Raw genomic sequence first — 15,029 nt, forward strand, 5'->3', positions numbered from 1 at the left:
ACATAGTTTTGGAAGTCCTAGCCACGACAATCAGAGAAGAAAAAGAAATAAAAGGAATACCAATTGGAAAAGAAGAAGTAAAACTGTCACTGTTTGCAGATGACAGGATACTATACATAGAGAATTCTAAAGATGCCACCAGAAAACTACTAGAGTTAATCAATGAATTTGGTAAGGTTGCAGGATACAAAATTAATGCACAGAAATCTCCTGCATTCCTATACACTAACAACAAAAGATCAGAAAGGGAAATTAAGGAAAACAAACCCATTCACCATTGCAACAAACAGAATAAAATACCTAGCAATAAACCTACGTAAGGAGGTAAAGACCTGTACTCAGAAAACTATAAGACACTGATGAAAGAAATCAAAGATGGCACAAACAGATGAAGAGATATACCATTTTCTTGGATTGGAAGAATCAATATTGTGAAAATGACTATACTACCCAAAGCAATATACAGATTCAATGCAATCCCAATCAAATTACCAATGGCATTTTTCACTGAACTAGAACAAAAAATTTTACAATTTGTATGGAGACACAAAAGACCCCGAATAGCCAAGGCAATCTTGAGAAAGAAAAATGGAGCTGGAGGAATCAGACTCCCTGACTTCAGACTATACTACAAAGCTACAGTAATCAAGACAATATGGTACTGGCACACAAATAGAAATATAGATCAATGGAAATGGATAGAAAGCCCAGAGGTAAACCCATGCACCTATGGTCAACTCATCTATTACAAAGGAGGCAAGGATATGTAACAGAGAAAAGACAGTCTCTTCAATAAGTGGTGCTGGGAACACTGGACAGCTATTTGTAAAAGAATGAAATTAGAACACTCCCTAACACCATACACAAAAATAAACTCAAAATAGATGAAAGACCTAAATGTAAGACAGGACACTATAAAACTCTTAGAGGAAAACATAGGAAGAACACTCTATGACATAAATCACAACAAGATCTTTTTTGACCCACCTCCTAGAGTAATGGAAATAGAAACAGAAATAAACAAATGGGACCTAATGCAGCTTAAAAGCTTTTGCACAGTAAAGAAAACTATAAACAAGATGAAAAGACAACCCTCAGAATGGGAGAAAATAATTGAAAACAAATGAACAGACAAAGGATTAATCTGCAAAATATACAAATAGTTCATGCAGCTCAATATCAAAAAAAAAAAAAACAACTCAATCCAAAAATGGGTGGAAGACCTAAATAGACATTTCTGCAAAGAAGACATACAGATGGCCAAGAGGCAAATGAAAAGCTGCTCAACATCACTAATAGTCAGAGAAATGCAAATCAAAACTACAATGAGGTATCACCTCACACCAGTTAGAGTGGACATCATCGGAAAATCTACAAACAACAAATGCTGGAGAGGGTGTGGAGAAAAGGGAACCCTCTTGCACTGTTGGTGGGAATGTAAATTGATACAGCCACTATGGAGAATAGTATGGAGGTTCCTTAAAAAACTACAAATAGAATTACCATTTGATCCAGAAATCCTGGGCACATATCCAGACACAGCTATAATTCAAAAAGATACATGCAACCCTATAGCCAAGACATGGAAACAACCTAAATGTCCATCAACAGATGAATGGATAAAGAAGATGTGGTATAGATATACAATGGAATACTACTCAGCCATAAAAAAGAATGAAGTAACGCCATTTGCAGCAACATGGACACAACCAGAGATTATCATACTAAGCGAAGTAAGTGCAGCAACATGGACACAACCAGAGATTATCATACTAAGTGAAGTAAGTCAGAAAGAGAAAGACAAATACCATTATGTTATCACTTAAATGTGGTATCTAACACAAATGAACCTATCTACAAAACAGAAACAGAATCAAGGACATAGAGGACAAAGTTGTGGTTGCCAAGGGGAAAGGGGGTGGGGGAGGGGTGGACTGGGAGTTTGAGGTTAGTAGATGCAAACTATTATATATAGGATGGATAAACAACAAGGTCCTACTGTATAGCACAGGGAACTATATTCAACATCCTATGATAAACCATAAAGGAAAAAATATTTTAAAAAGAATGTATATATATGTATAATGCAATCACTTTGCTGTACAGCAGAAATTAACACAACTTGTAAATCAGCTATACTTCAATAAAAAAATAAATTAAAATAAAATCTATGCTCCCCCAAAGGCACTAGGCCCAGACTGTTACATGGGTGAATTTGTCTCAATAAAACCCATAATCTGTATTTTATTCCTAGATATTAAAAAGGAAAAGGCCCCTAACTCATTCTGCGAGGTGAGCACAAACACATACACACCAAATGCTACAAGCTGGGTTCTATGGGCCAAATCTTTCTTGCCAATTATGTTTAGATAGCATTTTTTAATGCTGAATATAAATGTTATGAGACCCACCCTCCATTCTCCTATTACCACAGTCCCCTCTTCCCTCTTTGTGAATCTCATCTGCTCCACTTGACTCAACTTTTTAAAACAAATTTGGCTCCACTAGGCAATTGAGTTTACAATTCTTACCACACACCAATTTCACTTGTGAATAAGAAATTTTAAATTCTACCAAAATCTTAGCAAATCAAATCTAGCAGAGCAAAAGAACAAGGCATTATAACTAAATAGAGCTTAGATTACAACTAGCTTATCATTAGAAAAGTAATTCACAGTAGTCAGTATATTAATATATTAAAGAACCAAAAAATGGGGGAAAAATAAGTGGTATATCAATGAATCATTTAATATAGAGATTCTCAGCCTTTGGGGATCCATGGATGGGCTCCAAAGAGTCCATGACAACTTGCAATTCTAAGCGCAATATTGGTGTATGGGTGGCGAGTTTCACAGACACATTAATTCTCAAAGAAGTCCACAATTCATGAATCTTTTCATATGTTGCAGCATTACAATAGACTACTCTGCATTAAAATGATATTGCTGAAGCCCACGCTAAAAAAAGGACAGAAGAATATACAGTATCAATATTCATACTGATCCATTTTTAAGACAGATTCTTAAATTCAACTTCATTAAAAAGCATGACGGGGGCTTCCCCAGTGGCACAGTGGTTGAGAGTCCACCTGCCGATGCAGGGGACGCGGGTTCGTGCCCCGGTCTGGGAAGATACCACATGCCGTGGAGCGGCTAGGCCCATGAGCCATGGCCGCTGAGACTGCGCGTCCGGAGCCTGTGCTCCGCAACGAGAGAGGCCACGACGCCCGTGAGCCATGGCCGCTGAGACTGCGCGTCCGGAGCCTGTGCTCCGCAACGAGAGAGGCCACGACAGTGAGAGACCCACGTACCACAAAAAAAAAAAAAAAAAAAAAAAAAACAAAGCATGACAGGCATACAATTGTTACTACAAATTGAAGGTTTCTGATAACCCTGCATCAAGCAAGTCTATCAGTGCCATTTCCAACAGCATTTGCTCATTCTGTGTCTGTGTCACATTTTGGTAATTTATGCAATAATTCAAATTTTTAACTATTATACTTGCTATGGTGATCTGTAATCAGTGATCTTTTTTTTTTAAGGGAAACATCCTGCAATCCTGACTTTATTTTTTTTTTTAACATCTTTATTGGAGTATAACTGTTTTACAATAGTGTGTTAGTTTCTCCTTTACAACAAAGTGAATCAGTTATACATATACATATGTTCCCATATCTCTTCCCTCTTGCGTCTCCCTCCCTCCCACCCTTCCTATCCCACCCCTCTCGTGGTCACAAAGCACAGAGGTGATCTCCCTGTGCTATGCGGCAGCTTCCCACTAGCTATCTAATTTACATTTGGTAGTGCATATATGTCCCTGCCACTCTCTCACTTCGTCACAGCTTACCCTTCCCCCTCCCCATGTCCTCAAGTCCATGCTCTAGTAGGTCTGTGTTTTATTCCTGTCCTACCACTAATCTCTTCATGACATTTTTTTTTCTTAGATTCCATATATATGTGTTAGCATACGGTATTTGTTTTTCTCCTTCTGACTTACTTCACTCTGTATGCCAGACTCCAGTTCTATCCACCTCATTACAAATAACTCAGTTTCATTTCTTTTTATGGCTGAGTAATATTCCATTGTATATATGTGCCACATCTTCTTTATCCATTCATCTGTTGATGGACAGTTAGGTTGCTTCCATGTCCTTGCTATTGTAAATAGAGCTGCAATGAACATTTTGGTACATGACTCTTTTTGAATTATGGTTTTCTCAGGGTATATGCCCAGTAGTGGGATTGCGGGGTCGTATGGTAGTTCTATTTGTAGTTTTTTAAGGAACCTCCATTCTGTTCTCCATAGTGGCTGTATCAATTTACATTATTCCCACCAGCAGTGCAAGAGGGTTCCCTTTTCTCCACACCCTCTCCAGCATTTATTGTTTCTAGAGTTTTTGATGATGGCCAATCTGACCGGTGTGAGATGATATCTCATTGTCGTTTTGATTTGCATTTCTCTAATGATTAATGATGTTGAGCATTCTTTCATGTGTTTGTTGGCGATCTGTATATCTTCTTTGGAGAAATGTCTATTTAGTTCTTCTGCCCATTTTTGGATTGGGTTGTTTGTTTTTTTGTTATTGAGCTGCATGAGTTGCTTATAAATTTTGGATCTTGATCCTTTGTCATTTGCTTCATTTGCAAATATTTTCTCCCATTCAGAGGGTTGTCTTTTTGTCTTGTTTATGGTTTCCTTTGCTGTGCAAAAGCTTTTAAGTTTCATTAGGTCCCATTTGTTTATTTTTGTTTTTATTTCCATTTCTCTAGGAGATGGGTCAAAAAGGATCTTGCTGTGATTTATGTCATAGAGTGTTCTGCCTATGTTTTCCTTTAAGAGTTTGATAGATATGTCTGGCCTTACATTTATGTCTTTAATCCATTTTGAGTTTATTTTTGTGTGTGGTGTTAGGGAGTGTTCTAATTTCATACTTTTACATGTAGCTGTCCAGTTTTCCCAGCACCACTTATTGAAGAGGCTGTCTTTTCTCCACTGTATATCCTTCCCTCCTTTATCAAAGATAAGGTGACCATATGTGTGCGGGTTTATCTCTGGGCTTTCTATCCTGTAATCAGTGATCTTTGATATTATTATTGTAATTGTTTTGTGGGCCACAAACCCATCCATATAAGATGGCAAACTTAATCCATACATGTTGTGTGTGTTCTGACTGCTCCACTAACCAACCATTCCCCCATCTCCCTCCCTCCAGACCTCCCTGTTCCCCGAGACACACAGTATTGAAAGTAGGCCAATTTCGTGTTCAAGTGAAAGGAAGAGTACGGGTCTCTCATCTAAATCAAAAGCTAGAAATGATTAAGCTTAGCAAGGAAGGCACGTCAAAACCCAAGATAGGCCAAAAGCTAGGCCTCTTTCACCGGCAGTTAGCCAAGTTGTGAATGCAGAGGAAAAATTCTTGAAGAAAATAGAAAGTGCTACTCCAGTGAACACATGAATGATAAGAAAGCAAAACAGCCTTATTGTTGATATGGAGAAGTTCTGGATAGAAGATCAAAACAGCCACAGACTCTCTTAAGCCAAAGCCTATTCCAGAGCAGGGCCCCAACTCTCTTCAATTCTATGAAGGCTGAGAGAGGTGAGGAAGCTGCAGAAGAAATGTTTGAAGCCAGCAGAGGTTGGTTCATGAGATTTAAAGAAAGAAGCCATCTCCATAATATCAAAGAGCAAAGTGAAGCAGCAGGTGCTGATGTATAATAGAAGCTGCAGCAAGTTATCTAGAAGATCGAGCTAAGATAATTTTAAAAGGTGGCTACACTAAACAACAGACTTTCAACGTATGAAACAGCCTTCTATTGGAAGAAGACACCATCTGGGGCTTTCACAGCTAAGGAGAAATGAATGCCTGGCTTCCAAGCTTCACAGGACAAGCTGACTCTGTTGTTAAGGGCTACTGTACTTGGCTTTAAGTTGCTCATTTACCAATATGCTGATTTACCCTTCTGAAAATCTGAGGACCCTGCAGGATGATGCTCAGTTTACTCTGCCCATCTCTACCAATGGCACAACAAAGCCTAGATGACAGCACATCTGTTTACAGCATGGTTTGCTGAATATTTTAAAACCACTGTTGAGACCCACTGCTCAGAAAAAAAAGATTTCTTTCAAAATATGACTGCTCATTGACAACGCACCTGGTTACCCGAGAGCTCCGATGGAGATGGACAACAAGATTAATGACGATTTCATGCCTGCTAACACAACATCCATTCTGCCGCCGTGGATCAAGGAGTAATTTCGACTTTCAAGTGTTATTATTTAAGAAATACACTTTGTAAGGCTATAGCTAGAAATTCCTCTACTGGATCTGGGCAGATTCAACTGAAAACCTTTTGGAAAGGCTTCACCATTCTAGATGCCATGAAGAACATTCATGATTCATGGGAAGAGGTCAAAGTATCAACAGTCACAGGAGTTTGGAAGAAGTTGATTCCAGCCCTCATGGATGACTTGAGGGGTTCAAGACGCCAGTGGAGGAAGAAACAGCAGGTATGGTGGAAATAGCAAGAGAACCAGAATTAGAAGTGGAGCCTGAAGATGTGACAGCACTGCTTCAATCTCATGATAAAACCTGAACAGATAAGGACTTGCTTCCTGCGGAGGAGCAAACAAAGGGGTTTCTTGAGAAGGAATCTACTCCTGGTGAAAATGCTGTAAAGACTGTTGAAATGGTAACAAAGAATTTAGAACATCACATAAATTTAGTTGATAAAGCAATGACAGAGTTTCAGAGAATTGACTCCAGTTTTGAAAGAAGTTTTACTGTGGGTAAAATGCTATCAAACAGCCTCGCATGCTACAGAAAAACAGCTCCTAAAAGGAAGAGTCGATCGATGTGGCAAACTTGGTCGCTGTCTCATTTTGAGAAATTCCCACGGCCACCCCAGCCCTCAGCAGCCACCACCCTGATCAGTCGGCAGCATCAACATCGAGGCACAGCCCCCCAGCAGCAAAGAAATTATGACTCGCTGAAGGCTCAGATAATGATTAGCAATTTTTACCAATGAAGTATTTTTTAAATTAAGGTATGTGCATTGTTTTTTAAGACATAATGCTATTGTACACTTAATAGACTACAGTATAGTGTAAACATAACTTTTCTATGCACTGGGAAACCAAAAATTCATGTGACTAGCTTTATCTCAATATTCTCTCTATTGTGCTATCTGGAACCGAACCTGCAACATCTCCGAAGTATGTCTGAACTTACTTCGAAGACGATCCTTCGGATGTTTTTCACATACAGTGTCACATAATCATCGATGTAGGTAGACAGGTGGCTGGACTGTATATCATACCAATTCAACACCAGCGCTGCTTCATTTTCATTATTTCCACTCCATGTGATGATGGAGGGATGAGATTTCAGTCTCCTGACCTAAAATTGAAGAAAACATAAAATAATTTTCAAATGCTCAACATAAGAAAGCTCAGAGTTGTGATTATTCATAAAATTATAGCCATTGTCTTTCTGCACATGTATTTTTACGTGCCAGAAACTCATCAGAAAATGAGCAGTAATGTTCCATGTGGGAAGACATTTTAAGAAATCGCTGAGATTCTTTTTATCTAGATTTTATAAACATTGAGAAAATAGGGTTCCTCTTCTCGCCATATAACTAAAGAAAATGTAATCCCTTTCATTAAAAGAGAAAAATAAATCAACCTCACCATTACCTGACTTGCCACAAAAAGGTTCTAAGAAATACAAAAGGCAGGAGACGTTACATTACAGGGGTTAGCTTCTCAAGAGCAAGTTGGGAGTTTTCTGTGAAGAAACAAATGAGGCAGAACAAACACTACTGCTGAGAGAGGGACTGAAGTTCCCACACAGTTTCCACCGAGATCAGAAAACCACGAGGACAGTTAGAGAGGGTTTTACAAAGCAAGTGAGTACCAGAGACACTCTGAAAGTTAAATATATGGAATATTCTAAAGGAAAAAAAAATTAGGACATCAAGATGCTGTCCCCCTGAAATAACCATCAATGTCCTGTCTTAAGAAATCAACTGGACTTCCTTGGTGGCGCAGTGGTTAAGAACCCGCCTGCCAATGCAGGGCACACGGGTTCAAGCCTTGGTCCAGGAAGATCCCACATGCCGCGGAGCAACTGGGTCCATGCGCCAGAACTACTGAGCCTGGGCTCTAGAGTCCGCGAGCCACAACTACAAGTAGTAAGTCACTGAATATATCTAAACATAGAAGAAGAAATTAGGGAATCTGAAAATCCTGCCTGCCTTAAGAGTTGAGGTCTGCGTGAACTGGGCTCACTGCCTGCCCTACATAAAGGTGAAAGGATCCAGTTCTTCTGGCACACTGGAAGATGTAGCCCAGCAGAAGAAGGCAATTAAACCTCTTTGCCAACAACAGAGTGAGTCAATGGTCAAGAGAAATTCTTTTCGAACATGTTTTAGCAATATAACCTCATTGGTATTTATAGCTTCTCTTGCACTGTAATGGATGATTATGTGATGGATCCCAGCTGACGTTCTCTCTGTGGTCTCCATTCAGTATGCTAAGTAACCCATACATGAAATAGAGATGCATTAAGGATATCTTAAAGAGATATATCTCATTTAAAAAATTAAAGTCTTGTGTTTTTTCTTAACCAGTCTTATAAACAGTATTTCCTTATTTGCCTCTGTATATGCCCACGTAACTGAGGGCTGTGACCAACTGTGACAGGCATGTTTATGGTACTGATGAAAACACAGATACAGATACTGAAGAGACAAAAAGCTTCAGTGACTCTGTGCTATACACACCCTTCAAACTGACCTAGAATTTTCTGGTGAGCTTTACTTTAAAATTTTAATAAACTCTGCATTAAAAAGTTCTCCTCTTTAAAATATATAAAAGAATTGAAAACACATAGATATCATATTTTACTTGTGAAAGAAAATTAAAAATAAAACTGAAATGTTTACAACCTACATAACTATAATTAATATTTTAAAAGTTATTCGTTCGTCCATCCATCTATACATCTGATGAATAATACAGCCAGATCATGGGGAGATACAGGGAGGAACATGTCCTAGGCCTCAGGGATATTATAATTTTGATGCAGTGACAAAACATTGAACAGGTAATTTCAAGTGTGATGTATGTCACAAAGGGAAAATGACCTAATCTAGACTTGCAGACATAGAAAGCTTTTTCCCAGAGAGTCATGCCCAAGGTAAGACGGGCCAGAAAAAAATGAGCGAGGTGGTCCACAGGAGAGGGTAATAGAGAAGGCATTCCAGGGCAGAGAGAGTACGGGAAAAATGGTGCTTGATGAGGCTGGAGAGGCAGGCAGAGACAGGATAGTGCGTGGTGAGGATATTTAATTTTATCTGGAGGTCTCTGAGCAAGGGATGATTCAATGTTCATTTCTAAACTTAAGAAAACCACAGAAAACAAATTATGACATTGTGAATTATTATAAGGCAATCACACTTATAACACACAATCCAGACGAAGAAAGAAAACTTTACCAAGCACCCCAGAAGCCCTCATGTACCCCTTCCTAATCGTAGCCCCTCCTTCCTTCCAAAAGTAACCACTATCTTGAATGTTATAATAATCTTTTTTTTCATTTCTTTTGGGTTTTCACACAAAAATACATTCACAGACACTCTAATTACGAACTCGTGGATTTTAACATACTTGATGGATTTCGATCCACTGACATTCTTATCCTTATTATTCAAGTTGTCCCACTTTCGGTTGGTCAGAGTCTCATCAAAGTTCTTTTAACATATCTTTGATAGCTTCCTTGTTATTGGTATGCCAAAATATTTCAGGATCACCTAGTATATTTCCTGTCCCAGACTTGGTATCAGCCATTTCTCTAAGAACCCTTCTCTTAGTGGGAAAGATTATTTCAATATAAGAATGCTCAATATGACTAGGTTGTTCACTGTTTCTAGGTCTTTTCAGTGGACACAGCTAGGATATAATCACTTCTTTGCATTCACAGATCTATAAATATAAAAGTGTTTATATGTGGAATGTAAAAGAAATCAAGGAGTCAAGACTCACTTAAAATTTTTGACCTGAGAAATTCAAAGACTGGCATCGCCATTTACTGAGGTGAGGAAAACTGCAAGAAAAGCAAGTCTGGGGAAGGTAATATAAGTTTGGTTTGGACATGTTACATTTGAGATTCCTATTAGACCTCCAAGTAGAGGCACCAAGTAGGCAGCTGGATAATAAGACCCAGGAATTCAGCAGATAAGTCAGGGCCAGGAATAAATCTGACAGTTATCAGCCAATAGGTAGAGTTAAAGTCACGAGACTGGGTGGAATCGCCTAGGTAGTCAATTACCTGACTGATTTTTTTTCATGGGATTTAGTAAAGAGAACAACAAAAAGAAATAAGGAGAAGAAACTAAACACAACACTGTAAATCAACTATATTTCAATAAAATTTTTTAAAAAAAGAAGAAACAAGGAGAGGTTTAACAAAAGGCAGAACTAAAACTTAAGCCTTTGCTTCTACTTGAAATGGTAAGAACATACCTGGTAAGCAACTTCTGCTCTCACTGAATCCATGAAATCCTGATCAGTTGGGTAAAGCGCACAGGCAAACATAAAATCCTGCCATACCTATCAAATCAAATAAAAGGCAATATAGCACTTCCATAGATTTTACTGCACAGAAAGAAATTCTTCATTCTGAACTTTGGGCATTATCTTTCACGCAAATGAAAAATCAACTTAGCCCGATGAGTGTGATCCTTTGAGCATCACAAAGCATGAGGCACTGGGAAAGGCACTCACAGACTCTCTGGAACTGAAGGGAAACCTGAGAGGAGAAAATGTTAGGTAGGCGGAAAAGAAAAAGAAGGGGAATTCAAATAATGAAACAGTGCTTGTGCTGAGGGGAATATGAAATTCAGGAAGAAGCTTTCTCCCAACCCCTCCTCACTCCTGATTCACTCTGATTTTCACCAGGAATTTGGTACTGAGTGATGGCCCAGACTGTTAAGAAACATATTTTGTTTATAAAGGAATTAACTTCATGGCCAAAAGGATTACTACATGGACAGTTTAGAAATGAAACCACTTAAGTGTATTGCTAGGGAGGCCATTATGACGCAGTAGTTTAGAGCACAGAGCCTAAATCTGTTGGCCTGACTCAGAACTTCAGTTCCACCATATACCCACTGTGTGAGTTTAGGCCAGTTAACCTCTCCACGTGTCAGTTTCCCTACCTGTAAGATGGGGATAGAGAACAACAGTAACTACCGCATAGAGTGGGCACGAAGCTAAAATAAAATAATAGCTGCAGAGCACTGAGAACAACGCCTGGAATATTACAGAATATTGTCACATCATCATGACCATCAGCATTGTCAATATTATTAAAATTACTACTCTGCTATGAAGTGCTTTATATTTTAGAACTGTAATACTAGAACTAAAAGACTATATTTCCTTTGCTTAACCCTCACCAATGCAAACTATGTTCAGAGTACTTAATGACAATATTAAGCACAGCTTTTAAAATTTAATTTTATCATTTTTCTTCTCTCTAGGCCTTGTTAGATCTCCTTAAAGTTAAAAATTTTTAATATTTTATTTTATTTTTTATGCTTACCCTCCTATCACAAAGATAATGACAAAGAAAATATAGATATATGCTTAGATATAACCAATATGCAGAATGTCTATCATTTAAAATAATTATGATATTCACTATCAACTATGGCTCAGGGTTAGCGAGATGCCATTTATTCCTTTGCAGAAAAGTGGAACATCATTCCTGGCTCTGAGAAAAGAAGGAATGGGCTATGATACCACTTATACGTGGAATCTAAAATATGACACGAATGAATTTATTTATGAGACAGAAACACAGACATAGAAAACAAACTTATGATTATCAAAGGGGAAGGACCTGGGGAAGGGTAAATTAGGAGTTTGGGATTAGCAGATACAAACTACTATATATCAAATAGATAAACAACAAGGTCCTACTGTATAACACAGGGAACTATATTCAATATCCTGTAATAAACCATAAAGGAAAAGAATATGCATATATATGTATAACTGAATCACTTTGCTGTACACCTGAAACTAGCATAACATTGTAAATCAACTACACTTCAACAAAAAAAAAAAACCACAAAGGAATAGGCAATATCACCCACTCAGAACACTGGAGGTCAAACTGAGGATACAGTACCATATCAACAAAGAAAATGATGAGCTGTCAACTACTCACCATTATTCCTAGTTCATCACAGAGTTCATAGAATTCATCCTGCTCATAAATTCCTCCTCCCCAAACCCGGAGAGCATTCATGTTAGCATCCACAACAGACTGCAAAAGGAGCCGTAACCTACAGAAGAAGTTTTAAAAACAAATGCCAATTTGAAACCTTGGGGATGTTAAAAAAAAAAAAACACATTGTGGTTGATAAACACGTTTCAAATAGCTGTTAGAAGGACACATTTTTAAATTATGATAGTTTGGATACAACGCTAAGTGAAGAAAGTGAGACAAAATTATATACACATTAACTGTAACCACTTTAAATAAACAAACCTTTAGAAAAATTACAGGTGAAATCTTTTCTCTGCCTTCTAAATTTCAGTCATGCTATTACATTATTTTTAAAACTAAATTTTTGTTTATTTTCTTTTTGTTTTTTGTATATTTATTTTTTAATATCTTTATTGGAATATAATTGCTTCACAATGTTGTGTTAGTTTCTGTTGTTGTACAACAAAGTGAATCTACTATAAGTATACATATATCTCCATATTCCCTCCCTCTTGAGCCTCCCTCCCATCCTCCCTATCTCACCCCTCCCGGTCATCACAAAGCATTGAGCTGATTTCCCGGTGCTATGCAGCTGCTTCCCACTAGCTATTTTACATTTGGTAGTGTATATATGTCAATGCTACTCTCCCACTTCGTCCCAGCTTCCCCTTCGCCCACTGTGTCCTCAAGTCAGTTCTCTACGTCTGCATTTTTATTCCTGCCCTGCCACTAGGTTCATCAGTACCGTTTCTTTAGAGTCCATATATGTGCATTAGCATACAGTATTTGTTTTTCTCTTTCTGAATTACTTCACTCTGTATGACAGACTCTAGGTCCATCCACCTCATTACAAATAAGTCAATTTCATTCCTTTTTATGGCGGACTAATATTCCATTGTATATATGTGCCACATCTTCTTTATCCATTCATCTGTTGATGGACACTTAGATTGCTTCCATGTCCTGGCTATTGTAAATAGAGCTGCAATGAATATTGTGGTACATGACTCTTTTTGAATTATGGTTTTCTCAGCGTATGTGCTCAGTAGTGGGATTGCTGGGTCATATGGTAGTTCTATTTTTAGTTTTTTAAGTAACCTCCATACTGTTTTCCATAGTGGCTGTAACAATTTACATTCCCACCAACAGTGCAAGAGGGTTCCCTTTTCTCCACACCCCCTCCAGCATTTATTGTTTGTAGATTTTTTGATGATGGCCATTCTGACTGGTGTGAGGTGATACCTCATTGTAGTTTTGATTTGCAGTTCTCTAATGATTAGTGATGTTGAGCATCCTTTCATGTGTTTGTTAGCAGACTGTATATATTCTTTGAAGAAATGTCTATTTAGATCTTCTACCTGTTTTTGGATTGGGTTGTTTGAGAGTGTTCTGCCTATGTTTTCCTCTAAGAGTTTTACAGTGTCTGGCCTTACGTTTAGGTCTTTAATCCATTTTGAGTTTATTTTTGTGTATGGTGTTAGGGAGTGTTCTAATTTCATTTTTTTACATGTCCAGTTTTCCCAGCACCACTTACTGAAGAGACTGTCTTTTCTCCATTGTATATTCTTGCCTCCTTTGTCAAAGATAAGGTGACCATATGTGCATGGGTTTATCTCTGGGCTTCCTATCCATTTCCATTGATCTATTTTCTGTTTTTGTGCCAGTACCATACTGTCTTGATTACTGTAGCTTTGTAGTATAGTCTGAAGCCAGGGAGCCTGATTCCTCCAGCTCCATTTTTCTTTCTCAAGGTTGTTTGGCTATTCGGGGTCTTTTGTGTTTCCATACAAATTGTAAAATTTTTTGTCCTAGTTCTGTGAAAAATACCATTGGTAATTTGATAGGGATTGCACTGCATACAACTACCATATGACCCAGCAATACCACTACTGGGCATATATCCTGAGAAAACTGTAATTCAAAAAGATACATGTACCGCAATGTTCATTGCAGCACTATTTACAATTGCCAGGACATGGAAGCAACCTAAATGCCCATCAACAGATGAATGGATAAAGAAGATGTGGCACATATGTACAATAGAATGTCATTTTCTGCATCTATTGAGATGATCATATGGTTTTTATCCTTCATTTTGTTAATATGGTGTATCACATTGACTGATTTGCATATGTTGAAGAATCCTTGCATTCCTGGGATAAACCCCACTTGATCATGGTGTATGATCCTTTTAATGTGTTGTTGGATTCTGTTTGCTAGTAGTTTGTTGAGGATATTTGCATCTATGTTCATCAGTGATATTGGCCTGTAGTTTTCTTTCATTGTGACATCTTTGTCTGGTTTTGGTATCAGGGTGATGTTGGCCTCAGAATTAGTTTGGGAGTGTTCCTCCCTCTACTATATTTTGGAAGAGTTTGAGGATAGGTGTTAGCTCTTTTCTAAATGTTTGACAGAATTTGCCTGTGAAGCCCTCTAGCCCTCGGCTTTTGTTTGTTGAAAGATTGTTAATCACAGTTTCAATTTCATTACTTGTGATTGGTCTGTTCATGTTTTATATTTCTTCCTGTTTCAGTCTTGGAAGGTTGTCCTTTTCTAAGAATTTGTCCATTTAATTCAGGTTGTCCATTTTATTAGCAAAGAGTTGCTTGTAGTAGTCTTTTATGACACTTTGTATTTCTGCAGTGTCAGTTGTTACTTCTCCTTTTTCATTTCTAACTGTTGATTTGAGCCTTCTCCCTTGTTTCCTGATGAGTCTGGCTAATGGTTTATCAATTTTGTTTATCTTCTCAAA

The 15,029-nt window shown here is 38.0% G+C and overlaps 1 protein-coding gene across 11 annotated transcripts in view; it reads right to left on the reverse strand.

Annotated features, from left to right (window-relative positions):
* Positions 1-15,029, reverse strand: part of MANBA (mannosidase beta) — a 171,131-nt gene that overhangs the window by 87,170 nt on the left and 68,932 nt on the right. For all 11 annotated transcript variants that reach the window (XM_055085888.1, XM_055085880.1, XM_055085881.1 and 8 more), the window contains 3 exons: positions 12,236-12,353; positions 10,525-10,611; positions 7,229-7,396 (listed from right to left, as the gene is read on the reverse strand). In XM_055085888.1, coding sequence (XP_054941863.1) covers positions 7,229-7,396; positions 10,525-10,611; positions 12,236-12,353 — 373 coding nt within the window. The remainder of the gene's footprint in view (positions 1-7,228; positions 7,397-10,524; positions 10,612-12,235; positions 12,354-15,029) is intronic.

Source organism: Physeter macrocephalus, chromosome 7, assembly GCF_002837175.3.
Source record: "Physeter macrocephalus isolate SW-GA chromosome 7, ASM283717v5, whole genome shotgun sequence".
Lineage (NCBI taxonomy): Eukaryota > Metazoa > Chordata > Mammalia > Artiodactyla > Physeteridae > Physeter > Physeter macrocephalus.